Here is a 27,289-nt window from a genome sequence, read left to right on the forward strand (position 1 = left end):
GTACTTTAGTTTTGAATTTAATAATAAGTAATACAGGTTTAAATTAACCACATGAAATCAATATACAAGTGTTTTTAGTTTTTAGGTTGTCGTGTCCTACATTTTTCTTGGATGTCCTACATTTTGGGATGCCTTGTCCTCTTGTGTGGTTATGACATCTGGTCACCCTGCCTGAAAAACTATGCATAGTTCCACCAACCAGTAGAGAACACCGGAGGGGGTAGATATTGCAAACACAGCGAAGGAGAAATGGCTCCTTTTTGCCACTCCTTATTTATTTCTCTGTATAGTTTTCCTTGGGAGGAAGGAAAAGTAGCCTTGATGGGCAGTGAAGAGATAAACAAGGCCACCCAGCAGCTCCTCTTTCCCAGTGTTCAGTATGCATGCTTGGGAGAATTCTTCAGTTCAGTATTCACTACTTATGGATGGGTGAATTCTTGCATCTCATTGTGCTTTCCATTTGAATCAGCTCACAGATTCCATTGCCAGCCCTCAGCAGAAGAAAAAGGCAGAGGAAGGACTCTGGGCCAAATCCTATCCAGCTTTCCAGCCCTAGCATAGCCGTGCCAATGGGGTGCGCACTGCATCCTGTGGTGGGAGGGTAGTTAAAGAGGCCTCCACAAGGCAAGGGCTCATTTGTTCCCTTACCTTGGGGCTGCATTGCATTGCTGGAAAGTTGGAAAGGATTGGGCCCTCAGTTGGGAAAGCCGGGTTTATAATGAGCTTGGTTTCTCTTCTGAAAAATGGGAATAAAAAAGCAGATTTCCTTCCTGGGGGTGGTTGTGAAGGGCAAAAAATAACAGAAAAGCATTTTATGCAATATAAATTATGCAATATATGCAAAAAATCATGAAATGAATCTATTCACAATTCCCTTTCCACATGGAGAATAATTTAGAAGAATTATTGAGAAGCTGAATAATTTATTATTCTCCATATGAAAAGGGAATTGTGAATAGATTCATTTCATTATTATTATTTTTTTTTAATTTTGGCAGTGTTCAGTTTTTGTTTTCTAAATAACATTTTTTCAGATTTCACAGACACTTGACTTGGAAGGTGCTGTGCTTGCTTTTGACTAAGCCTTAGATTGTGTGGGCTTGTTCAAAGGCAATAATGCTACAAATGTTGGATAGGTTCATCAGGACTGATTCCAACCTTCCAGTAGCAGCATTCATCAGTAGAAGCATTCCTCAGTAGAAGTTTGTGTGTGTTTAAATTATATTTACTTTTTGTACATTTATTGTGGAAGTTTGTAAGCCAGTTTGGGCCTTTGCTGTGGCATGGGAAAGGCAGCACATAAACTCCCCCCCCCCAATAAATAAATAAATAAATGTTCACTGGATTTTTATCCCACTTTTAACCTTTTAAGGGAACCCCTGCAAAAGAATAGCAATTAATCAATTAATGCGACAATCAATTAATGCACAATAAATGCGACAATGGATTGGGGAGATGCCACTTTTTTCTGATAATCTTCATGTAAAGACTTATTTTTGCCTCTAAAATGTCAGTGGTTTTTTTCAGTATTTTTTTCAGTTTTTTTCAGTATTTTTGTCAGTGGTTCCCAAACTGTGGGCTGGGACCCACTGATAGGTCACAACCTAATTTTTAGTGGGTCCCCAAAGGGTGATGGGAAGATCAGATAACTAGTTGCCTCAAGCCCTGAGTCTATTATTCAAAAATCAGATACTGTAGCTGCTAATTACCCTGCAAACAGCTCAGCTCCTGCAGTTTGCAAGCATGTGGGAATGTAGGGAGATAAATGTTTAAGGGTCTTTTTTTCCGGTTCTTATTACTTATAAATAAAAGATTTCTTTCTGGATCTCCTTTTCAGTGGCATAGCTAGAGGGGGCAAAGCACAAAGTTTGGCAGGTGCCTGAAAGCGCCCTGCAAGCAGCCCCTCCCCCCCCTTTGGAGCCATTCCAGGCGGTGTGTTCAGGTCCCTGCCAAACTTTGTGCTTTTCACCCCCTCTAGCTATGCCACTGCTCCTTTTCTGAAAGTTTGGTAAACCTAGGTGGGTCCCAATAGAGTGTCATTTTTAAAAGTGAGTTTGGGAACCACTACTCTGAGTGGAGGGAATGGACTGCAGAGAGGAAGAGACACTGAGGCAGGCTTGGCTGGAGCAAAAATGCACCCTTAGATCTGTCTATAATGCTGGGGGGGGCGTTGTTGAAGGGGCCCAATCCGTAGGGTCTAGTCTGCCACCCCTCCAGCCTTGCTCTCCCAGGGCTGGACTGCTGTAGCCAGGGTATCAGATTGCGCAAGCGCCATGTCTGGGACAACCAGGGACAGTGATCTGGTTCCCCCAGCCTGGCCTTCTAACGTTGCAGTGGAGAAGGGGGCGAAGGGCTTTCAAGGCGGACTTGGCAGGTGGTGGCCAAATACGAGGAGATCCAGCTTCCAGGGGCTCATCACCCAGAAGACTTGCTAGCCCCTGGGTGGATGGTGGCACTGAGCAGAGACAAGCGAGGCTCAGGGCTGGCTGCTGACGGAATCAGGAGCTTCAATCCGGAGTGAGCCCTTTTCAATACTGAGTGGCAGAAACTGGGCAGTGGGTTCCCCGCTGTACTGGCCACCTTTGCATGTAATATGTGCATTGAAAAAAAAAAATTAAGAATACAACTTAAAAAATAAATAAATTACATTTTAAAAAGTTTTCAAAAATACAATTTTTACAGGTTTCCCCCCCCCCCAAATGAATTTTTCCAGGGGATTAAATTCTTCCTTTCTGCTGACTGCCTTTCTCTTGTCTTTCTGATTTCCTCCTCCTCTTCGCTCAGTATTCCATGTCCTGCAGGACACACAACAATTATCTGTTGTTTTTTTTAAACTCTACTCTTACCTCAGGAATACTCCAATGCTAACTGGCTGGAATTTACTCTTAGAAAGACTTCTTCCAATAGAATCAAATGATGTAGTAGTTGATTAATAATTGATAGGCCAGTCCTATCCCCGCTTACCTGGGAGTAAGGGACCAATCCTATCCAATTTTCCAGGACCAGTGTAGCCATGCCAATGGCGTGTGTACTGCATCATGTGGAGGGGAGGCAGTCACAGAAGCTTCCTCAAGGTATAGGAACATTTATTCCCTTACCTTGGGGCTCTATTTCAGTTGCACCCCTGCTAGAAAATTGAATAGGTTTGGGCCCAACTCTAATGAGACTTACTTCTGAGTAGGCAGGCATAGGATTGGGCCATAAGTTAATAAGTTAATATTAACTACTACTATATAATTTATTATTAATTATTAGTTATAGTTAATTCATTAATTAGTTAATAACTAATAGTTAGTTACTAATAAGTTATTAAGTTATTATTAACTACTACTACACAACTTATCATTAAATGCATTAGTTATAACATTGCTATGTTATAAATGCATAACTTATAATTAATGCATTAGTTAATATATTGGTTAATAACTAATTAATTATGTTATTATTTATTATTAATTAATAATTAATCATACTTGCTCTTGCTGTGAGCAAGAAGTGTCTTGGCTGCCCTCCATGTGAGAGATGGAGCTGCTTGTCAGCCTGTGTGGGACAACTGGAGACCAGAAGTGAGACCAAACCAGGAAGATCCATCCTGAAATGTTGGTTCTTGAAAGAGAGAACCTCTATGATTGTAAAAATCCCCTTGAGGGATTTAGAAACGCCTGCCTATGTAAACCGCCTTGAATAAAGTCAGAGGAGTAATCCGATGACCAGAAAGGTGGTATATAAATACAGAGTTGTTGTTGTTATTATTATTATTATTATTATTATTATTATTATTATTATTATTATTATTATATTATTATTATTTACTACTACATCATTTATCATTAATTATTAATTATAGTTATTGCATTAGTTAATGCATTACTTAATAGCTAATTCATTATGTTATCAACAATTATTATTATTAACTACAACTACATCATTTATCACTTTTAGTTATGGTTAATTCATTAGTTAATAACTAATTAATTATTAGTTACTAACAATTAAGGGCCCAGTCCCACCCAACCTTCCAGCATTGGTGCAGCTGCAATGCAACCCCTAGGTAAGGGAACAAATGTTACCACACCTTGAGGAGGCCTCTGTGACTGTCTCTCCACCACATTGGCACAGTTGCACTGGCACTGGAAAATTGGATAGGATTGGGCCCTAACAGCCTAGCCACACTTTCCTGGCAGTAAGCCCCATTAACTTACTTCTAGCCCCATGGGACTTACTTCTGAGTAGACACGCATAGGATTGGGCTCTAAGTTAAGTTATTATAATAACCACTACTGCATCATTTATCATTTATTATTAGTTATAGTTAATTCATTAGTTAATAATAACTAATTAATAACAGTTAAGTTATTGTTATTATTAATAACTGTTGCTGCTCCTACTACTACTACTACTACATCATTTTATTATATTGGAAGAAGCCTTTCTAAGAATAAATTCTGAAGAATTCTTAAAGAATAAATTCTAAGAATGAATTTATAAAATTAAATGATTTTTTTTCTAATTTTACTTTTAGAAAGTATTTACTTTTATATTTAATACTAAGAGTAAAAATTTTTAAAAAATGACTAAATGATTTTAAAAATAATAATTTCCTCCTTCCCCCCCCCGCCGCCCCCCCTACTTTTGATTCGGCTTTGAAATTCTGTGCGCTCTGGAGACGATTTTTTTTTGGCACTCTGCGGAACTTACGCTGGAGTGAGCAAGCACGCTGTGACCCCCCCTTTTGTGACTGCGGGGGGGATTTGCAGCCTGGTTCAGCCTGCTCTGGGCCAGAGGCGGTCCGGTCCCGGAGTCTTGGAGAGTTTTGAGGCTGGGGGGTGCTGGTGGTGAAAGTTGGTGACCCTGTTTCCAGTAAGCGGGTGCGTAACCCCTGGTTCCAGTGGGAGCTCTTTGGGGATGGAGGGGTTCCGTTTCAGGACCAGGCGTAGAGGGCGAGGAGCGATTGCCCCCCAAGGTGCTGAGCCTTTCTGCAGCTTGTGAGAATTTGGGGAGGGGGACACACCGGCATTCGTTTGCAAACCCAACCCACAGGCGCGTCTACTCAGGAGTAAGTCCCACTGACTTACTCCCATGAGAGCAACCACCAGCCGACCCCTCTCCAGCCTGGGTGGAGGCTGACAATTTTGGGGCGGGGGGGAAAATCAACATTCAGGACCCTAATGACCACCTCGCTCTCATAATCGCTATCTTGTAGAACCCACCCCCCGTTCTGCAGGAGCCAGTAGTGCTGGAGGTTCAATAGGTTGCAGTACTAGGTGGAAATGGGGGGGGGGCTTACTTCTAAGTAAACCTCCCGAGGAGGCGGACGCTTCGACCTGCAGCCAGGCCTGGGCAAGAGTCCTGGGAGGGGAGACCCCCTCCAGCTCCTCAGCTCTGGTTCGCAGAGGGGGCTACGAGACAGGGTAAGTCGAGGGTCTCCGAGGAGCCCTCCAGCCACTGCAAGCTTGCCCCGCTTCCCTCCCCTGCTGAAGCCCCCCAGCCCCCACCTCCTCCTCCGGGCTGCCTTCCCCCTGAAGTCTGGAGAGCTGAATTCATTTTGGGATTTAAAATGACTTGTATGCCGCTTGTCCATCAAAGCGGTCCCAACACAGTTTACGTAGCAAAAGAGAAGAGCCCCTTCCCCTTTCTAGCCCGGACTTTCTAGCCCCTCCGTGAAACCTGCGCTCCCTACTCATTTATTTGGCCAGGCCTAAGAGACAGGGAAAGGGTACTACTACTGCTACTACTAGTAGTAAATAAATAAATACTCATTTATTTGGCCAGGCCTAAGAGACAGGGAAAGGGTACTACTACTGCTACTACTGCTAGTAAATAAATAAATACTCATTTATTTGGCCAGGCCTAAGAGACAAGGAAAGGGTACTACTACTGCTACTACTGCTACTACTAGTAGTAAATAAATAAATACTCATTTATTTGGCCAGGCCTAAGAGACAGGGAAAGGGTACTACTACTGCTACTACTGCTACTAGTAGTAGTAGTAGTAGCAGCAGCAGCAGTAGTAGCACCCTTTCCCTGTTAATAGTAGTAGTAGTAGTAATGAAGTAGTATAAATAAATATTTATAATTAATATAATATAATATTATATTATATTATTTATAATACATCACATATTAACAATAAACAATAATTTGTTACAATTAATAATAATTAAATAATAATTATTAATTAAATAATAATTAATTGTTACTAATTAATATTATGGACAATAATATAATATTTATACTACTTCGTTACAAACTGTTATTGTTATAATAGTGCCTCCCTCCATGAAATAATAGCGACCCCCTCCATGAAACCTGCGCCCCCTGCGCATTTCTTTGGACGTGCCTAAGAGACAGGGAAAGGGTGGGAAGTAGTAGTAATATTAATTAATAATAGCCACCGCAGTCTATGCTGAACGGGTTACAGTGTGCAATTCAGAATCTAACCAAGATCCTGGGAATCGCAGAGATATTTAGGTAGGATTCTAGCTGTTGCAAGCCGCCCTGATTTCTGGAGGTGAGCTGGTGTAATTTGCTCAAGGGCAAGAATCATCATCATCATCATCATCTCGCCCTCGACCCCCACGCCACTTTCTAAGATCTTGGTTCTCTGCCTGCAGCTGCTTGATCCTTCGAAATGGAAGGGGGGAGCCAAATTAGCACGGTGGGCTCCCTCCCTCCCTCTGTGTGTGTGTGTATGTGTCTTTACACACACCACCACACAGCACAGGCAGCATCTATGTGACAATCACTCCTTCGCCCCCCAACACCCATCACTTTAAGGTGGGGGGGGAGTTGCAAAGCAGACGCTTCGCCTTGCGTGGAAAGAGGGGGTCACGGGGGGGAGAGAGGGGGGGAGAAGGAGGAGGAGGGGGGAATAAATAAATGGGTGAACTAAAAACAAAAGTAAATAAAGCTCAAGGGAAAACGGAAAGAGGCCATTCTAGCGCTGCCGTCTGACGCGGGAGTAAGGCTGCAATCCCGGCCATGCTGAGCTAGGAGTAAGCTCCCTTGACTTACATCTGAGTAGGTAGTACTGAGTACCTACTACTACTGAGTAGGTAGTAGGACATGCGTGGGATTGGGTTCTAAGGCTGCAATGCAACCCACACTCACCTGGGAGTAAGCCCCACTGACTGTAATGGAACTTGCTTCTGAGTAGACCTGTCTGGGCTTGGGCTTTCAGTTCCATTCACCGCAATAGGGCTTGAGGGGGGGGGGTTACGATGGAGCGGGTAGGCAGGTAGACTTGGAGCCCCAACTTCTGCGTGTCTACTCAGAAGTAAGCCCTCTCAGAGTCGACGGGGCTTCCTCCCAGGTGAGTGTGGCAGCCTTCTTGGGGAACCTGATCCTGGCCCGATCCTGGCCATCTCTAACTGGGGAGTGAGTCCCAGGGAGGCGCCCTGGGGGGGGCTCTCCCCAAGCCCCCCTCTCTGGGGTGGGGTTGGCTTCGGAGTAAGGGGGGGAGAGGAGGAGGAGGAGGAGAGAAAGGCTCGCCTTTTCTCCGCCAGCTGGCAGGGAGGGAGGGAGGGGTGGGCGGGGAGGAGGGGGCTGAGCCAGCCTGGCCGTCCCGTCCCCGGTGCCGGGCCCTGGCGCGCTCCCCTGGCCCGGGAGGCTGCTGCATGGAGGGGGAGGCGAGCCCGCTGTCCCCCCGGGCCAGCGCCTTCAGGATCGCCTGTCTGATCGCAGCCGCCCAGCAGGCGCGGAAGGAGGAGCCCCGGCAGCCGGAGGAGGAGACCGCGGCCGCCCTGGACGCCCAGCCCGCGGCCGGAGGGGCGCCCCGCCAGCCCCACGGCCCCCCCGCCGCCGCCTGCAGCAGGAGGATGCATTTCAGCGCAGTCACCCGGGACATGGAAGGTAAGGGGTGCGGCGGGGCTGGGGGTGGGTCGCGAGTGGGTCGCCCTCCCCCCAGGGGGGAACAGGTACCTCTCCCCCCACTGGGTGCCATCCTGCGCCCAACGCCCGTGCGCCCCGATCCTCTCTCTCCAACGCCCTCCGGGAGAGACGCGATCCCCCCCCAAAGGGGGAGCTTACGCGCGAGGAGACCCGCCTCCGCTCGCAGTGCGGCCCGCGCCAAGCCCACGTCTAACTCAGAAGTAAGCCCCACTGTAAGACAACGGAGCTTGCTCCCAGGTGAACGTGGATAGCACTTGCAATACTTTCCGAGGCGTAAGCCCCATGGAAGACGAGGGGACTTACAGCCCGAGGCTATGCATATCTTACTCAGAAGTAAGTCCCATTAGAGTCGATGGGGCTTACTCCCAGGAAAGTGTGGCTAGGATGCGGCTGTTACTTCCAAGGAGACATGCAGGGGCTTGCACTGTGAGTGCGCAAGCGAAGGCAAAAGAGACAACCTTTCCTTGGGGCTTTACTTTCGAGGAGACCCGCTTTCTGCTGGTGGGGAAGTTACAGTCGCAGGTCGCGCACTTTGGTAGTCAATTAATCGGTTGTCTAAATAACTTTTCCTAATGATGATTAGGAAGGTACTATTAGGAAAGTTACTCATGGTTAGGAAAGTTACTATTAATTCGGTTAATGGGGTGCTGCTGGGGGGAGGGGGTTTTCCAGTAAGAAAAAGAACGTGTTTCGGTTTGAAAAGTAAAATAATAAAAATTATTAGTATTAATAGCTATTATTAATTAATAATACAACAAACAAAAATAAAACAAACCGGTCAATAACATGTACCTGACTGTGCTAAAATATAATAATAATAATAATAATAATAATAATAATTCTGTCTCAAATCCGGATTGAGACCCTTTTGGGGGAGGGGGCTCCTGAAACAAACCGAATTCAAGACTGGAGATCGGGTTGCCTTTTCTACCCTACCCACGAAAAACCGAGTGGAGTGATAGCCTGCCTCCTCAGGAGTAAGTCACATTATAGTCAATGGGACTTGCTCCCAGGTAAGTGTGACTAGGACAATCCTAGCCACACTTACCTGGGAGCAAGTCCCATTGACTATAATGTGACTTACTCCTGAGGAGGCAGGCTATCTCCACTTGTGGCTAGGATTGGGCGGTAAGGTTGCAGTCCTAGCCACACTTTCCTGGGAGTAAGTCCCATTGACTCTAATGGGACTTACTTCTGAGTAAAGGATCGAGCTCTTAGGGCTACAATCTTAGCCACGCTTTCCTGGGGGTAAACTCCATTGACTATAAGGGACTTACTTCTGGGCTCGCAGCGGGGAGACCACACGTGGAGTTCCCTCTGCAAGGCTAGCAGGCAGGCATGGGGGGGGCATTTGTGGGTTCCCTTGGCACCCACATCCCGCGCTATAGGGCACAAGCGAAGTCCTTTTAAGCCTGATTCGCTCCAAGGGGAGTTGTGGAAGCAGAGGGTCAAATCCTCCGCACGGAAGGAAGTGGGGATGGATTGCTGCGGGAGACACACAGAGCAAATTTTGGTTGCACCAACATCATCTAGGGCTTACTTCTGAGTAAACATGGCTCGCCTCCCTAAAAATAGTTTTTAAAAACAGTGACCAGTGAATCTTGAAAATAGTGAATAGTGAAAATAGTGAGTCTTTAAAAATAGTGAAAAATACTAAATAGTCTTAAAAATAGTGAACCATTTCCGCCTAAGACCTAAGGCTGCAATCCTATCCACGCTTTCCTGGGAGTAAGCCCCATTGAAGACCATGGGACTTACTTCTGAGCAGACAGGCCTAGGCTTGTGCTCTAAAGCTGCAATCCCATTCACACTTACCTGGAAGTAACCATAATGGAACCTACTTCTGAGTAGACTGCAGAGGCTGGAGCTCCCAAATTCGCTGCGGGATTTTCTTTCCCTTGCAATTTTAGTGCAAGCATCAGTTCTGGCCCCCCTGAACTGACCCAGGGGAAGAGGGCAGCTGCCATGCATTTAAATGTATTGGGGTGCATTTATATTGCACCCCAATTTGGGATGCAATTTGGAGTGCAATTTGGGGGGGTGGAATTCTAGGTGTCTAGAAGACAAATACTGTTGTAAGGTTGTGGTTCATTCCACACAGAGAGCATCGAACTCACAAAATAAAGATATAATGGAAAGGAAAGGAAAATAAATTAATTGGCTAGCAGGCAGGCATGGGGGCATTTCAAGCTCTAATGTAACTGACCAGACTCTAATGTAACTGACTAAGCGATGCCATTTAGTTATTTGATTTTATATATAAATACTGTTATTATCACCATTATCATTAACATTAACATCATCATCTTCAATAATAATAATAATAATAATAATAATAATAATAATAATAAAAACAGGACCCACAAACACATTTCAGTTCACTCATTTTAACCTGAGCAAGCCATCTGCTTGTTTACTCAGAAGTAAGCCTCACTGTGCACAATGCAATTTCCTCCCAGGTAAGCGAACCTAGGGATGGCAGCCTAAATAGTTCTTTTTCACTGGGAGTGTGGTGGATCCTAGAGGACAGACACCCTGGCTTCTCCCTCCTGTGTCCAGAGGAAAGAATCAGGCCTTAATAAATGCAGATAAATTGATCCTTAATAAATAGATTTATCCTTAATAAATGCAGATCACTTATATATGAATTAATTGCAGGCCAGAATAATGAATAATAGACCTTTGTGGACTGACTACACAAGCCCAGCCATGTCTACTCAGAAGTAAGTCCCATTGGATTTAACGAGACTTACTCCCAGGAAAGTGTGGATAGGATTGTGGCCTTGCAGAGCAATCCTCTTCATGTCTACTCAGAAGTAAATCCTTTATCGTCAATGAGTCCTACTCCCAGGAAAGTGTGGATAGGATTGGGCTCTTTCCTGAGCTCCATGGAAGTGAATGGAAGTTGAGGAGTCCTGTAGGTTCCCATTCACTTCAATGGTTGCCCCCCTTCCCACAGCATCGCCCCTTATGTGTGCGAAAGAGTAGCTTGGAGTAAAAGGACAGGCTATTCCAGGCATTTAAAAAAAACAACATTTTATTTTTTTAACAGTTGATTTAAAATAGCCATTAGTTATTTGAATTATATCATATGTTTTTCTCAGGGAGGGGAGATAACAATGTCCCCTGCTGATCTGATCCAGATCAGATCCCAGTCTAGGTGTAGGACTAGATATCCTAGCCCTAAAAGGATTTTCTTGGAAGGAAACGTTCACTGGAAATTCTTCCCAAAGAAGTGCATTCACTGTTGAGTTGCATTTAAAAGTGAATAAAAACTCATTTTTATTGTCCCTTGTTAATCCGAATTAGTGAGCAATCCGAATAACTTCTCAATAAAACTATTAACAGTTCCGCCTTTTATTGCAACTCGACCTCCCCCACCCCCAAAAATGCACTTTTTCTTTTTACATTCCACCCCAGCCGTGGCAACTCGGTTCCAAAAGCAAATAAGTAAATAATCCGAGTAAATCGAGACCCCCCCCCACCTGAAATCAATCCGAATTACTCCCTTCAGTCACGAAGAGACAAGGTTTTACTGCGGTTAAGCAAGGATGACTTGTCCCTAAAAGTTTTTCCTTATGTATTTTATTTCCCTTATGCTTCAGCCCAGTTAAAAGCCATTTGTGCCCAACGTTGCATATACGCGACAGGGATCAAATGTGTACACCGGTGGGCTGGGCAGAAATGGGTTAAACCGAATTACTTATAGACCTAGTGCCCACTTCCACCAAAATCTTTAGGCTGCAGCCCTACCTGAAACGCAGCCCAGTTGACTATAATGGGGAGTAGACATACATAGGCTTGGACTCTTACTCCCCAGTAAATCTGCTTAAGGAGTCCTAGGGCACAAGCCTAAGCGTGTCTACTCAGAAGTAAGTCTCATGGTCTTCAATGGCGCTTACTCTCAGGAAAGTGTCCATAGCCTTTCAGCACTGTACAGCCTTCTGGTGCAATTCTATCCACACCTACCTTGGAGTAAGCCCAATTGACCTTAATGGGACTTACTTCCGAGTAGACATGCCTAGGATTGGGCTCCAAACCAGTTGATTGCATTAAGCAAACCAGTTTATTGATGATTAAATAAAGCAGCTTGTTGGCTAGTGAGCGGAGGAAAGAGATGATCTAAACGAAAATGATTATATAATGGGGGGGCCCAATGATAGGCGATGCTCACCCTTTACAGCTGGGGGGAGCACGGAGAGAAGATGCGCGCGCCCTGTCCATCATTCCAGAGGCCCCTTTGCAGCCTCGGAGGCTTTGTACCTGCAGGGCTGCCTTCTTGCAAGAGACACGTTTTTTTGTAAGGAACCGGTTTGGTTGCAAAAAGAAGGGAGAAGGGGTGTGTGTGGGCGCGTGCAAAGAAGGTGTGTAAGTGCGCTAAGAAAGTGCGTTTGGGTGTGCAAAGAAGGTGAGTGTGCGCGCGCAAAGGTGTGTGTGTATGCGCAAAAAGTGCGTGCCTGTGTGTGCACGCGAGGAGGCTGTATGTGCGCGCTAGGAAGGGGGGTGTGCGCAAAGACGGGGTGTGTGTGTGTGTGCAAGGAAAGTGTGTGTGTGCAACGAAAGTGAGTGCACGCGCGCAAAGAAGGTGTGTGCACTAAGAAAGTGTGTGCAGAGGTGTGTGTGTGTATGCGCAAAGAAAGTGCATGCGTGTGTGCAAAGGTGTGTGTGTATGCGCAAAGAAAGTGCATGCGTGTGTGCAAAGGTGTGTGTATGTATGCGCAAAGAAAGTGTGTGCGTGTGTGCACGCGAGGAGGCTGTATGTGCGCGCAAGGAAGGGGTGTGAGTGCAAAGATGGGGTGCGCGCGCGCAAATAAAGTGTGTGTGCAAGGAAGGCGTGTGTGTGCAAGGAAAGTGCGCGCGCGCAAGGAAGGCGAGTGTGTGCGCGCCAAGAAGGCGTGTGCGCAAAGAAAGCGCGTGTGTGGGTGTGCAGAGGAGTCGTTTGTGTGTGCAAAGGTGTGGGCGCGCGCAAAGAAGGTGTATGTGGAGTCCCCGAGCTTGCAAACCGGGCGCCGCAGCGCAGCTGGCGGAGAGAAGGGACCGAGGAGCGGGCTGCAGCCCAGGAGACTCCCCGGGACGGGCGCGCGCTCCCCTCCAGGCCGGGGGGAGGGGGAGGAGGAGGGGAGCTCCTGCTGGGCAGGGCTGGGCTGGGCGCGGGGTGGGGGGGAGGAGGCAGCCCGCCCGCCCGCCTGCCTGGCTCTGTCGGCACGCGCGCGCGCGCGAGCACAGCCCCCTGAGCGCGGAGAGGCAGGCAGCGCCGGGCTGTGTGGAGAGCGCGCTGCCGGCTTGGGGAAGGAGGGGCTCCTCTGCTGGCCTGCCTGCCTGCCTGCCGGCCGGCCTCCTCAGCCCCCTCAGCGCCCCCCGGCGGGAGGGGCGGCGCGCGCGCGGTGCCTGCTGCGGCCGAGGCGGGCGGGCCCGCGTGCCCAAGTGGCCCTGGCGCGCCCGGCGCGGGGCCGCCCCACAGCTGCGGGGGGGCGCTATAAAGGGGCGGCGGCGGCGGCGGGGCGGGAGGGAGGCCGGGGCGCGAGGCGGCGAGCGGCATGATCTCGGCCATCTCCAGCCCGTGGCTGACGCAGCTGTCCCACTTCTGCGACGCCGCAGCCTTCGCCGCCAGCAGCCTGAGCAGCCTCCACGCGGCGCCCTCGCCCGCCGGCTACCACCACCACCTCTCGCCCTCGCCGGGGGAGCCCTACGGCCAGCATGAGCCGCCGCCGCCGCACTACGAGCCCTGCTCCGCCGCGCCCCCGCAGCAGCAGCCGCAGCCGGGCTACCCCTTCGCCGCCGGAGAGCCCCCCGAAGGCGCGGGCGGGGGAGGAGCCGCCGCGGGGGGCGCAGCAGCAGCGCCCGGATCGGGCCCCCCCGCCGCCGCCGCCAAGGCGCCCGTCAAGAAGAACCCCAAGGTGGCCAACGTCAGCGTGCAGCTGGAGATGAAGGCGCTCTGGGACGAGTTCAACCAGCTGGGCACCGAGATGATCGTCACCAAGGCGGGCAGGTCAGAGAGAGCCCACGGCGTGGGGGGTGGGGGGGCTTGCTGCAGATCGCTTGGCCCCCCCAAGGCTTTCCCGGGTGGGAGGGTGGGGTGGTTTCGAGAGAGCCCCTCTTCGCCCCTATAAGCCGGCTTCCTCGGGTGTAAGCTCCAGGGAGGAGGATGGTGATGGTGTTGAGCGTGGTGGGGGGCTAGGCGCCAAAGAGAGGGCGCAGATCGCTTGGCCTCCAAAGAACTTGCCTTATTGGAGGGTGGGGGTGGTTTCGAGAGAGCCCCTCTTCGCCCCTACAAGCCGGCTTCCTCGGGAGTAAGCCCCAAGGAGGATGAGGATGAGGATGGTGAGCGTGGGGAGGGGGGGTTTGCTGCCAGGGAATGGGCGCTGATCGCTTGGCCCCCAAAGACATTCCCGTGGGGGAGGGTGGGGTGGTTTCGAGAGAGCCCCTCTTCGCCCCTACAAACCGGCTTTCTCGGGAGTAAGCCCCAAGGAGGAGGATGGTGATGGTGTTGAGCGTGGTGGGGGGTTTGGCGCCAAAGAGAGGTCGCAGATCGCTTGGCCCCCAAAGAACTTGCCTTATTGGAGGGTGGGGGTGGTTTCGAGAGAGCCCCTCTTCGCCCTTACAAGCCGGCTTCCTCGGGAGTAAGCCCCAAGGTGGATGAGGATGAGGATGGTGAGCGTGGGGAGGGGGGGTTTGCTGCCAGGGAATGGGCACTGATCGCTTGGCCCCCAAAGACATTCCCGTGGGGGAGGGTGGGGTGGTTTCGAGAGAGCCCCTCTTCGCCCCTACAAACCGGCTTTCTCGGGAGTAAGCCCCAAGGAGGAGGATGGTGATGGTGTTGAGCGTGGTGGGGGGTTTGGCGCCAAAGAGAGGTCGCAGATCGTTTGGCCCCCAAAGAACTTGCCTTATTGGAGGGTGGGGGTGGTTTCGAGAGAGCCCCTCTTCGCCCCTACAAGCCGGCTTCCTCAGGAGTAAGCGAGGTTGAGGATGAGGATGATGAGCGTGGTGGGGGGCTTGGTGCCAAGGAGAAGGCGCAGATCGCTTGGCCCCCAAAGAACTTGCCTTATTGGAGGGTGGGGGTGGTTTCGAGAGAGCTCCCTTCGCCCCTACAAGTCGGTTTCCTCGGGAGTAAGCCCCGAGGAGGATGAGTGTGTGTGGGGGGGCTGCTTCCAGGGCAAGCACGCAGATCGCCTGTCCCCCAGAGATCTTCCCATGTGGGTGGGAATTTCACACCCTGCTAGTCATTAACGTTATTAACATTGCTTTAAAACAATATTTTAAAATATTAATAGTAGTAGTATTAACATTGCTATTTATTAATATTGCCTTTGGATAATATGTTTTTAAAAAAATATTAATATTGCATTGCCTCACCTTCTTCACCCCATTTATTTTTTGTATACATATTGCCTTTTAATAATATTTTAATAATATTAATATTGCTTTGCTCCTTCTTCTTCACCCCATTTGATTTTGATCAAATGGGGTGAAGAAGCAGTAGAGCAGTATGAATATTATTAAAAATATTATTAAAAGGCAATATTTATACAAAGAAAATCAAATGGGATGAAGAAGGGGGAAAGCAATATTAAAATATTATTAAAAAGTAATATTAATACGAAAATCAAAATATCAAAAATATATAATTTTAGTAATATTATTAATACTGTTTTGCGGCTTCTTCTTCACCCCATTTGATCTTTTGTACTAATATTGCTTTTTAATAAATTTAATATTAATATTGCTTTGCCCCTGCTTCTTCACCCCTTGTTTTTTTATTCATATTGCTTTAAAATAATATTTTAAATAATATTATTAATGTTGCTTTGCTCCTTTTCTTCACCCCATTTATTTTGCTATATTAAGAAGGACCCCATTAACTGCCGTGGCTCTGAGCTTGGCGTTGTGTTGAAATAAAACTAAAAAGTAGGAAATGTCATTAATATTAATAATAATATTATTATTATTCGCAATCTCGCCAGCGTATAGCATTTCTTAGTTCTGTTTTCTAGAAGGAAAGATCTAAGCAGGATACTATTGCGGAGGGACTGAACCAAATGTACACAGGAGCCCATAATAAGGCTGTTGGGGGGTGGAAATGGATGGATTTATGAAGCCCTGATAGCACAGTCCTATACATGTCTACTCAGAAGTATAATTGTGTTCAATGGGGCTTATCCCCAGGAAAGTGTGGTTAGGAGGGCAGCCTAAGAGCTCAGTCCTAGGCATACCTCCTTAGAAATAAGTCCCATTATAGACAATGAGGCTTACACCCAGATAAGCTTGGAGAGGATTGCAGCCTGACAGCACAGTCCTAGGCTTGCCTACTCAAAAGTCAGACCCATTGTGCTCAGTGGGGCTTACTCCCAGGAAAGTGTCTATAGGATTGCAGCCTGAGTCAGGATAGTTTTAATAAATGGGGGAACGTGCAATATCTAAGCCGCATGTTGCAGCCTTATTTTACTCTTCGAGTTCACAGTCCTAGCCGCACTTACCTGGGAGTAAGTCCCATTGAGTTCCCAGTTCTCAATATTTCCACAGCGTTTCCTCCAGGGAGTTTGCTTTGCCCTTTCTTGTTTCATCCCATTTGTTTTGGGGTTTTTAAGGCAAGGTCCCATCTCTGGCCTGGTGGCACTGAACTTGGTGATGTCTTGAAATAACCCTAAGCGTCACCTTAAAGTAGGACATTTCATGGGACTGCTGTGGGGTCATTTATTATCTGTGTGCCTGGAATTGCATGGTTGGTCGGGAAGTCCAACAGAAAATTGCTTGCAAGGGTTTCAGCCCCATCCTATGCGTGTCTACTCAGAAGTAAGCACCATTAGAGTCAAGGGGGCTTACTCCCAGGAAAGTATGGCTAGGACTGGGGCTGTGGAGTGTTCCTCTTGGAATATATGGGAGCAGAACCCACAGCAGGGCTGTGGGGAGTCCTTGAACTTCCCAAACCAGCTTGTGCTGAATTGAGTCCCTCTGGATCCCACTTTCAGGGGATCTGAGCAATTCTAATCCGTGATCCAATCGACTTCCTGGTGATCTGTTCTTGGGGGGGGGGGGGAGTGCATGATGTGATGTTATTCTTCTGCCCCCCCCTTCCATTCTCCCTGCTGTGGCTTTATCATTGCAAGAATCAACAGCAAACATCTCAGCCCCTGCGCATGTTTGTTCAGAAGGGAGTGAAATTGACAGAAGGGAGTGAGGAGGATCTGGGCATAAACAGGGCAGACCTAACGATTTTTATTTTTGTTTTTATTGTATTATTTGGCTAAAATAAAATAAAATCCTATCTCCCAGACCTTTGCTTCTACATAAGGAGAGATTACTCTCTTAAGATTCAACATGGTTTGCCTTGGGACATCAGCCCAAACTTTCCTGGTCTTTTAGGCTACAGTCCTACCCACACTATCCTGGAAGTAAGCCCCATTGACTATAATGGGACTTACTTCTGAGTAGACTCAGAAGTCTACTTAGCAGGGGGAGAGTCACTGGCCCACCTCACCCCAGCACTGTCTGTTCTAGTGGCTGTCTGCTGGTATTCATTTGCATCCTTTTAGATTGTGAGCCCTTTTGGGACAGGGAGCCATTTAGTTATTTGATTTTTCTCTGTAAACCGCTTTGTGAACTTTTAGTTGAAAAGCGGTATATAAATACTGTTAATAATAATAATAGACTTGCAAAGGCTTGGGCTCTTAATTCCTAATTCTATCCAATGATTTCCCAGTAATACAACGGCTCTCTGGAGCTGCAAAGAGAAGTGTGCACACACACACACACACACACCCCCAGCAGATGGCTAAAACGAGTAAGGAGACTTAAAGAAAACTCAGAAGTCAAGCTGGAAGTGAATAATATTTAAAAACGTGACTACTGGCTGAGTCAGTGTCCGCCTGTGTTTGGGTGGAAAACGGATTTCAAGTTCCTTCCCCACCTCTGGGTTATCTGTAATTTCCACCCAACTCGTCCTGATTTAGAGCAGCTTCCCGTAAGGTGCCGCCGGCTGGCTCGTTAAGTCCCCGATCCTGCTCACTTCTGCCGGTTTGATGGCGACTCCTCCTAGACTAGAGCACAATGACGTGTCAGTTTCCCCTCTGCAGTCAGGGCCGGTGGGTTGCGGGGGGGAGGGGGGAGAGTTCCGAATGGGAGCGCGCCAGTGGTCTGTCTGTCTGCCTCTTGAATTTAGTAGATCTGTCTTTTAGTAGGTCTGTCTGTCTGCCTCTGTCTATCTCTAATTTAGTAAGTCTGTCTATCTGTCCCTCTTGAATTTAGTCTGTCTGTCTGTCTGTCTGTCTCTTGAATTCAGTAGATCTGTCTGTCTGTCTCTTGAATTTAGTAGGTCTGTCTGTCTCTCTCTCGAATTTAGTAGATCTGTCTGTCTGCCTCTGTCTATCTCTAATTTAGTAGATCTGTCTATCTGTCCCTCTTGAATTTAGTCTGTCTGTCTGTCTCTTGAATTTAGTAGGTCTGTCTGTCTGTCTGTCTGTCTGTCTCTCTCGAATTTAGTAGATCTGTCTGTCTCTGTCTCTAATTTATTAGGACTCTCTCTCTCTCTCTCTCTCTCTCTCTCATTTAGTAGATCTGTCTGTCTCTGTCTATCTTTAATTTAGTAGGTCTGTCTATCTGTCCCTCTTGAATTTAGTCTGTCTGTCTGTCTGTCTCTTGAATTCAGTAGATCTGTCTGTCTGTCTCTTGAATTTAGTAGGTCTGTCTGTCTGTCTGTCTGTCTCTCTCGAATTTAGTAGATCTGTCTGTCTCTGTCTCTAATTTAGTAGAACTGACTGTCTCTCTCTCTCTCTCTCTTGAATTCAGTAGATCTGTCTGTCTGTCTGTCTCTCTCTCTCTCTCTCGAATTTAGTAGATCTGTCTGTCTCTGTCTCTAATTTAGTAGGACTGACTGTCTCTCTCTCTCTCTCTCTTGAATTTAGTAGATCTGTCTGTCTGTCGAATTTAGTAGGTCTGTCTGTCTCAGTGGTCTCTCTAATTTAGTCTGTCTGTCTGTCCCTTGAGTTTAGAATTGCTTCATTTGGACAGGCGTATTCCGGCTTAACTTCGATTGAAGTGGCTTAAATGCCTGGAACCGCATGGGAAAGGGTCTGTCTGCCAGCCCACCGAGGCACTTCGTGTTCTCGTTTGGTGCTGAGGACTGACCCAGCGGGGGAGGTGAAATCTCACCGATGGGGCTGACTCTCAGGAAAGTGTGGACAGGATCGCAGCCTTGGAGCCCGAGCCTAGGAATGTATACTCGGAAGTAAGCCCCATTATAGACAATGAGGTTTACTCCAAGATGAAGTGTGGATAGGATTGCAGGCAACAATCCTAGATACACTTAGGATTTACTTCTGAGGTTCACGCAGAAGTAAGTCCCACTATGTTCAATGGAGTAGGCCCCATTGAACAGAATGAGACTTACTTCGGAGTAGACCTGCATAGGATTGGGCTTGGTCCACTCTCAGGCAGTCCCAAAGGCCATTTCCACGACAGAGCAGGGGACTCCGAAGCCAGTTGCTGGGAGTTCCACGGGCTAACTTCCTCTGGAGACCTGGACAAGATTGCAACTTTGTTCTATTCTTCGTTCTTCTCGCTCAATACAAGTGTAGCAAATTTGGATTCCTGTTCTGAGTGTCTCCTTTACGGGATCCTTGTAAAGTATTTGCCCCAAGGAATGCAATTTAAAATGGGGCTGCAAACATTGTATAGATCTGTCCTCCAGCAGTATATCGTTTTAAAGCGCCACTCTTCCGAGGAAATCTGCTTTCAGTCCATCGTGTTCCTTTGGGGGGCAAGCTCTGTGTATTGTCTCGATTTGGGGCGACGGGACAGGTTGAAGGTCTCTTTTGCCTGGGGAGGGGGGATATATACCGAGATTCCATTCAGAAGGTGCGTGTTTACACTGCTAAAAATGACTATCACGGGATTTACTTCTGAGTAGACATGCCTAGGCTTGGGCTGCCACTCTCCACCACCTACCCTTTCCAATTCCTTAGAGCCCAACCTTGTGCATGTCTACTCGGAAGCAAGTCCCGTTAGAATCAATGGAGCTTACTCCCAGGAAAATCAAGGTATTGTGGCAGCCTTCATCTTCCCAGCCGAGATTTGAAGGCGCTCAAACCCTGCGAGTCTAGGCGTGTTTACTCAGAAGTAAGCCCCACGCTGTATTTAATGGGACTTACTCCCAGGAAAACGAGTCTAGGACCGCAGCCTAAAATTTATGAGTGCCCAACCCGATCCACAAGCTTGGCCAAGCTGTTCCAATCGGGTGCTCCGTTTAGGCTACGCACACTTTCCTGGGAGTAAAGTGGAACTTACTTCTGAGTAGACGAGCGTGGGAATGTGCTGTTAAGCTATTGAATTGCGGGTAGGTTTGTGGATCACGGCAGAGTTCAAGGCTGGTAGGACTGCAAATTCCTAAATTCCGTTACATGTGTGCAAGTCCCCTGAGTGGGGAAACTAAGGATCGGGCTCCTTTTCCCCCTCCCCACTTCCATTCCCGAGGAGGGCACGTGAGAGGCCCCAGGGTGCTGCCCCAGCTAATTTGGGTCTGTCTCCCCCTGTACTCAGCTCCTTTCAAACCAGCGAGCCCAATCCTATCTACTCAGAAGTAAATCCCATTGTAGCCAGTGGGGCTTACTCCCAGGATAGTGTGGTTAGGATCGTAGCCTTACAAGCCCAATTCTATCCACACTTTCCTGGGAGTAAGCCCCATTGAATCTAATGGGGCTTACTTCTGAGTAGACATGCCTAGGCTTGTGCTGTTAAGTCCGCTTGCAGTTTCTCTCCCACAAAAGCTCCTTTTGGGGGTTTTCTTTCTCCCTTTGAGAAAGCAATAATGGACCTTATTCCACGTCTGGCCTCCTCCAACCACATCCACACCCAGGATTTACACCAGGCACCTGCTGGTAGGCTGTGTGGCCACCATTCAGATGAAATCCCAGCGCCTTTGGAGCCCCACTGCTTCCCAGGGCAATGTGTTCGACATCACAGAGAGATTTAGAGCCCAGTCCTATGCATGTCTACTCAGAAGTAAGTCCCTTTCTAGTCAATGGGTCTTACTCCCAGGAAAGGGTGGCTAGGGTTGGAGCCTTACATCCATCGAAAAGCAGTGCTTTTTGGTCCTGGCTCCTTAGCTCTAGTTTCTTAAAGAGTTGGGGGGTGGGTGTTTGTTGTCTGCAACTGGGGAAAAGTGAGGTTTGGGTTTATTTGACCCCCTTTCCAAATTCAGGCACTGAATGGGGGGGTGCATCGTCAGGGGTGCATATCCCCTCTGATGTGCAGGGGGGCATAGCAGGACAATAAGATAACTTGGGAGTAGGGAGTTCTGGGTGCTATCTTCTCTTTCCTGAGTGTGGGGGGGGGGGGATTTGATCGGAGGACAGTAGCCCACTAGGCTTCCAGAACTGAGCAGCAAGAGAGACGGGCTCCTATGCATGTCTACTCAGAAGCAAGTCCTATTGTGTTCAATGGGGCTCACTCCCAGGATAGGATTGCAGCCTTAGAGTCTCTATCTGGATCAACAGCGGAGAACAAAGTGTCCCAGGAAAGCCTGCCAGCTTCAGTGGGAACCCAAAGCAAAGCGAAAGAGCCCTTTCCCAGCCTCCTAGCAGCAGCTCCAGGAATAAGGGGAGAGACCTACCTCCTGGTAGCTGGAGAGGGGCCTGCTGCCTTGCTGGTGGGCAGCTGGTGGGCCACTGTGAAATAGAATGCTGGCCTGGAAGGGCTGGGGACTCTTCTTATGTACTGGGAGAGCCTGGATGTGAGAGCTGATGGCTTTCTGGGGAGAGCTGCTGGAAGAAAAGAGAGATCATGTCTGCTTTAGTTTTTTTTTCTCAGTTCCAGGGGGAAAAGTGGTGAAGGGGCCATGCCTGATTTCACTCTCTGGACTGGAGTCTTCTTAAACAGCTTGCCTGGAAGAACCTCAGTGTTTGTAGCTCTGTAAACTGAATCCTTCCTGGATTAATTTCAGCTTGATTCAGCTGGGAACTGGTTCTCCAAGAGTCCCCCGGCCTCTTGCATATTCCCGCATACTCTTTCCATGAATTTTATTTTATTTTTTAAAGGTTTGTAGTTGATTTCCTTCTTCCAACACCATTTTGCCAGAACCCTATGCATGTTTACGCAGAAGTAAGTCCCATTGAGTTCTGCAGCGTTTAGCAGGGGGAAAAAAATGGGTGGATGTAGGATTATAGCCTGATTATTTAAAAAAAAAGGAAATCCTGTTTAGATTTCAATGTAAATATGCTGCAGGGTGTCGTGTGCCAAGGAGAAGTGAAACCCAAGCATTTCAGCATTTTTTTGGGCTCTTGGTGGAATTGCACCACCTTAAACTGGAGTCCTAATAAATTTTGGGGTGAAATGCTGGATTAAGGTTTTTTTTTAAATAGGATTTTTGCTATTTAAAAAAAAAAAAAAAGTAACCTGAAACAGTCTCAAATTATTTTGTTGTTCTAGGACTCTTGTATTTAGAAGCATGTGGAAGAGGAGAATATATAATATTTTTCCTAAAACTTAAAAACTCCGTCCACTTAAAATTAGATATTCCAACCCCAGCTATGTGTGGATTTTAGGACTCTAGTTCCTTTGTTAAATGTTAGACCACATTTGCTTGTATTATAATAATTGTTATTGTTGTTGTTGTTATTATAAACTTAGTAATATTATAAACATAATAATAAAATTATTTATTATTCACATTAATAATATTAATAATAAACATTGTTAACAGTATTTATATACCGCTTTTCAACAAAATATTCACAAAGTGGTCTACAGAGAAAATCAATTAACTGATTTCAGTGGAGTTTATGTCTAAGTAGAGTTAAGCACAGTATCTGAACCCAACACCATAATCCAAATACAGATTTTTTTGGATTTACTAGATTTCAGCTGCTTTTATTTGTTTGAATGGGTAGGAAAGAAATCAGCTTGTGAGGAGAAAATCTGGGAAATGTTGTTATTATAGAAAAAGAAAATATTTTCTTTTTATAATATAATATTATAATATTGTTTTCTTTTTAAAATTGAACTCTCCGCACATGGCTGTATCTGTGCCATCGATTCGTTTTGGCAGTGTTTTTGAATTCCAAAAGAACCGTTTTGGAATTCAGAAAGCCCAAAAAGTGGCGGGGAAAGCAAATACTTAAAAGAGCAAAAGCAAATCAGCCCAATTTTCTTTCAGACAAGCTCCTAGTCCCTGGTGAACACTCAGAGCGCTTAGTTAAAGGCAGTATTTATTTGGACAATTCCCCGGTGTCCTGCTTTAAGGTGTTTGGTTTTTTTAAATTGAGTTTTTCTCCAATTAAAGTGTTTGTTTTAACCTTTCATAACAAAAAGAAAATGGAGGGAGGGGAACTACCTACAGAGTAGGGGGTTAATATGGTTCAAAGACTTTTAAACGGAGAGCTATTTAAATGTCCTTGATCAGCTAAGTGAATTCTGAAATGTAAATTGTGGCACGGGGCTTTCTCAGTCCATTTGGAAACTTTTAAGGATTGAGGTTGCATTGAAGCAATTGGATGCTGTAGGTAGAATTTTCTTTCTCTCATGGGGGTGGGGGGGTTGAGCTGAATTGCCCATGAAACTCTTGGAAACAGAAGCAGCAGCAGCTGCCCCAAAGGAAGAGAGGGAGTTCCCCCCTCCCTTTTTGCTATACCTTCCCCTCCCTGGGTGAACCTCAACCATCCTGGAGGAAGAGCAGTGCTGGTGTCTTGCAGCCAAAAAGGCAAACCAGATTACAGTTCAGGTTTTCGGGTGTCTACAGCCCACTCACGCTCTGCTCCAGGAAAGCTTCTGATGTATCCCATTCTTGTCATTAGCCTTAAGAAACAAGGCACAAATGTCATGTCCCTGCCTGCAGAAAGAGAGGTGTTAAGGTGAAATGGCAGCAAACCAGGGATGGTGTGGGGGGGGGAGAGAAAAAAAATTGTTCTTTGTTTGGCTGAGTGGATCACTTTTCCTGGGGTCCTGCCAGATCTTCTAAGTCAGTTGGCCATCCACAGAGCAAACCCTCCTGAAGTCTGACCCTATCCGTGAGACTGGAGTCTTGCATTTAGCTTGGTAATATGGAAAGATGAGAATGTGCACAAAATTCGGAATATTAAGGAAAATTAAGAGCAAAGCTGTTTCCAAAAAATCTGTTTATTGGGCAGGAACCCCACTGCATCCACTGTGACGCATTCCTCCCCTAGCAACTGCACAATCCTAAGCATGACTACACAGAAATAAGTCCCACTGTGTTCAATGGGGCTTACTCTCAGGAAAGTGTGTATAGGATTGCAGCCTTTCTCTTTTTCTTGTGTACACGAACTACATGCCACTTTACCAAATGTTCCCTTCCTTTTTATCCTTGCCCCCCCCCCAGCCCAATCCTTTGAAAGTTTCTTACTTGGAAGTGAACCCAACTGTTTTGGGGTGGGCTTGGTTCTAAGAAACGCAGCCTCAACCCTCATTTGGAAACAGAATTGTTTAGAAGAGCAACAGCTTCCCCCATAGCTTCCTATGGGGTATACTCTAACACTACGGGGTACACTATAACCAGAATACTATGAGAAATTTAATTGTAATTGATGAGGTTGGTGGGGGTTGCAATGAACACTAACATGTGTGAGAGGATGGGGGCTAAACAATAACCCCAACAATTGGATCTAAGTTTCTGAGGAACACCACTGCATCGGGCAGCCCTAGGCATGAAACCTTTGCCCCCTGATGTCCTCAGAACTGTGCTCTTGCATTAGATGTCTGGCACCTGTCTTCAGTGGAAAGGCATTTTGTAATGTGTATCCCATAACAACCCCGGTCTCCACAGTTAAGCTGACACACTGGCATTCAAGCCCTGCTCAAGTCATACCACCAAATATCTTGTCTTTGCTGCCCTGTGCCAGCTTACACTGGGATCACTAACACTGTAGTTTGTCACGATCCCATTGATTTCAATGAGATGTATTCCCTGCCCCATTAAGGTTGCAACTCTATACATGCCTCCCTGGGAAGTAGCGCCACAGAAATTAATGAGATTTACGAGTAAACAACCACAGAAGCAAATCCAGACCTCGTTTTCGCATTCCCAGATTGACCCAGAGAACCTCAAATCATGGCCAATTGGCTGCTCTTCAAATTGCACTGCCCAGCTGTCTCCTTGAAAGCTATTGCTTGCGTTCTAAGGTGACAATCCTGGGGTTGTGTAATGGGACTTACTTCTGAGTAGACATGCATAGGGGAATTGGGCTCTGGGGCCACCATAAAGCTCAGTGCACACTGGAAACTGAGTGCACACAGTGCACTCTGGTTGACTTCTAAGGACTCCACTTTTTGCATGTAGAAAGCTAACCTGTTGGAAAGTGACATGCTAGCTTTCTACATGTGAAAAGTGGCATGTTTGGTGGGGTTAGCAACTCCAAACAGCAGAGGAATACCTGGGGGAAAAGTTCTTGCTGAATTCTGCTATATGCGTGAAGGGGGCCCAAGCCTGACACGTCCCTGAGTGGATCTTTTGCCCTGGCACTGGAGGGCTTGGGTCATTGAAGACCTCCAAAGAAATCTGATTCCCATGTGTGACTAAAGGGAGATCTGTTGAGAGTGGCCAGGCCCTTTGGATTTTCTTCTGTAGCCTTTGGGTTGGCGAGAGAGTCTCCAAGCTTAGGGAAAGAAAGGGGAAAAAAATCAATCTCTTTAACCCATTTCTGCCCAGCCCACAGGTGTACACATTAGATTCCTGTTGCATATATGCAACATTGGACAGAAATGTAAAGCAGGATGTGTAGATTTATGGCAGAGGCAGAGCGCCCTCTTCAGTACATTTACTTGGAAAGAAAGCCACTGGGATCTACTCCCAGGGTCAGCATAGTTCTTCTGTGTAATCTGGATCACAGTTGCAAAAAGTCAACGTTGGGTGGTCCTCTCCAGGCTGGATGCTGAACAGAAAAGTTGGGGAACACCAGTTCACTATGGGAGGTTTTAGTTGGTCCTGCTAAAGGTATCGCCCACAGTCACTTTTCGACATTATTTCCCCATCATTCCCCACCCCTTCCAACAGATTACCTGCCATTATTTTTCTTCATCTCTGTTGCTAGTCTATATCCCATTCATTCCTATTTCCTGAGAAGACTGTTCTGGGGCTACCATGGAATCTTCTGGGCTGGTTCCGAACTGCTCTGGGGCTACCCATGGAAACCAGCTTCCAATGGCTAGTTAGGTTATGACTCTCTTCTCCTCTTATGGTCCCTTTCTTAAAACTAAGGGCACAATCCTAACCCCTTATGTCAGTGCTTTCCAGCCAATGGGACATGTACTGCATCCTGCAGTTGGGTGTCACTCACTGAGGCCTCCTCAAAATAAGGGAATGTTTGTTCCCTTACCTCAGAGCTGCATTGCCCTTATGTCAGTTCTGGAAAGCACTGACATAAGGGGTTAGGATTGTGCCCTAAACCTCCTTTGACGTTGAGGTCCCTGTACTATTACAGTTGATGCGGGTCCCCAACCCCTCTGCCCAGCTGACAGTGCAAGCCCAGCTAGACTCAACTACTTGGATTTGAATCAATTTTGTCTTGTTTATCATATTTTTTTCTCCCTTGGAGGCCTAACTCGACTTGAATCAAATGCTTCTTATGTAATAGGTTTGCATTACATTGGCTTTCATGTTCTACACTGAAATTTCCTGACTTAGCCCTGCCTCCATCTCTGTCTCTTGTGTCTCTATTGTAAGCCTCTGGGGACAGGGACCTCTCTTTTCAGTCTTGTGTAATGAGCTATGTACGTTGATGGTACGGTATAAATAATACATTTCTTGGATTCCACTAGGATTGATTCTGAAATGCTGAATGTTTTAAGATTTTAGCCATTCGGCACAAGTCTCCTTAGATGTCTCCTCAACTCCATTGAGTTCAGGGGGACCTGCTCCCATTGTATAGCATAGAGGACTACAGACTTCATTTCCGATAGGTCACCTTGAAAATACAGCCAAAAGGATTAAAGAAAGGATTAAAGGATACAAAAGGATTAAAGAAATGTGTTTGGAACAATTGCTAACTTTTTTTCTTGGCCCTGCTCTTGACTTGTAACTTTTGACACAACTCATCAATTATTTTCATGCTAGGCAGAAATGACAAGTGCCCTTACACTGAAGCACGGGTAATGAACGGGGCTTACTTTTAAATAAGTATATATGACATGGGAATGTTTGAGAGGGCAGCATTGCGTTGTACAATGCGATCCTATGAGTGCTTGCTCAGGCAGTTAGCTCTGAGATCCATGGGGCTTACTCTCAGATAAGCGCGTTGCAGCCTTCCTTGGAAAAGCTGGTCTTAATGAGATCAAGGGTCTTTATAATGCCAAATTCTCCAAAGCATCAAAGCTTTATGCTAGCAAAACAATGGGTTAGGTTAACTTCTGTAGATTTCCATGCTCGCATATTCGAAACTCGCTTATCTCTTGTCTT

The 27,289-nt window shown here is 46.8% G+C and overlaps 2 protein-coding genes across 3 annotated transcripts in view; both read left to right on the top strand.

Moving 5' to 3' along the window:
• The window catches only part of ARVCF (ARVCF delta catenin family member), a 752,684-nt gene that overhangs the window by 26,965 nt on the left and 698,430 nt on the right, over positions 1-27,289 (top strand). The gene's annotated exons all lie outside the window — the stretch shown is intronic.
• LOC136634328 (T-box transcription factor TBX1-like) overlaps positions 7,818-27,289 on the top strand; it is a 51,453-nt gene continuing 31,981 nt past the window's right edge. Inside the window, exons 1-2 of one of the 2 annotated variants that reach the window (XM_066609806.1) lie at positions 7,818-7,851; positions 13,489-13,879. In XM_066609806.1, coding sequence (XP_066465903.1) covers positions 7,818-7,851; positions 13,489-13,879 — 425 coding nt within the window. Of the gene's footprint in view, positions 7,852-13,427; positions 13,880-27,289 lie in introns of those variants that run through there. The other variant, XM_066609805.1, reaches the window with a different exon arrangement.

Source organism: Tiliqua scincoides, chromosome 14, assembly GCF_035046505.1.
Source record: "Tiliqua scincoides isolate rTilSci1 chromosome 14, rTilSci1.hap2, whole genome shotgun sequence".
Taxonomy (NCBI): Eukaryota; Metazoa; Chordata; class Lepidosauria; order Squamata; family Scincidae; genus Tiliqua; species Tiliqua scincoides.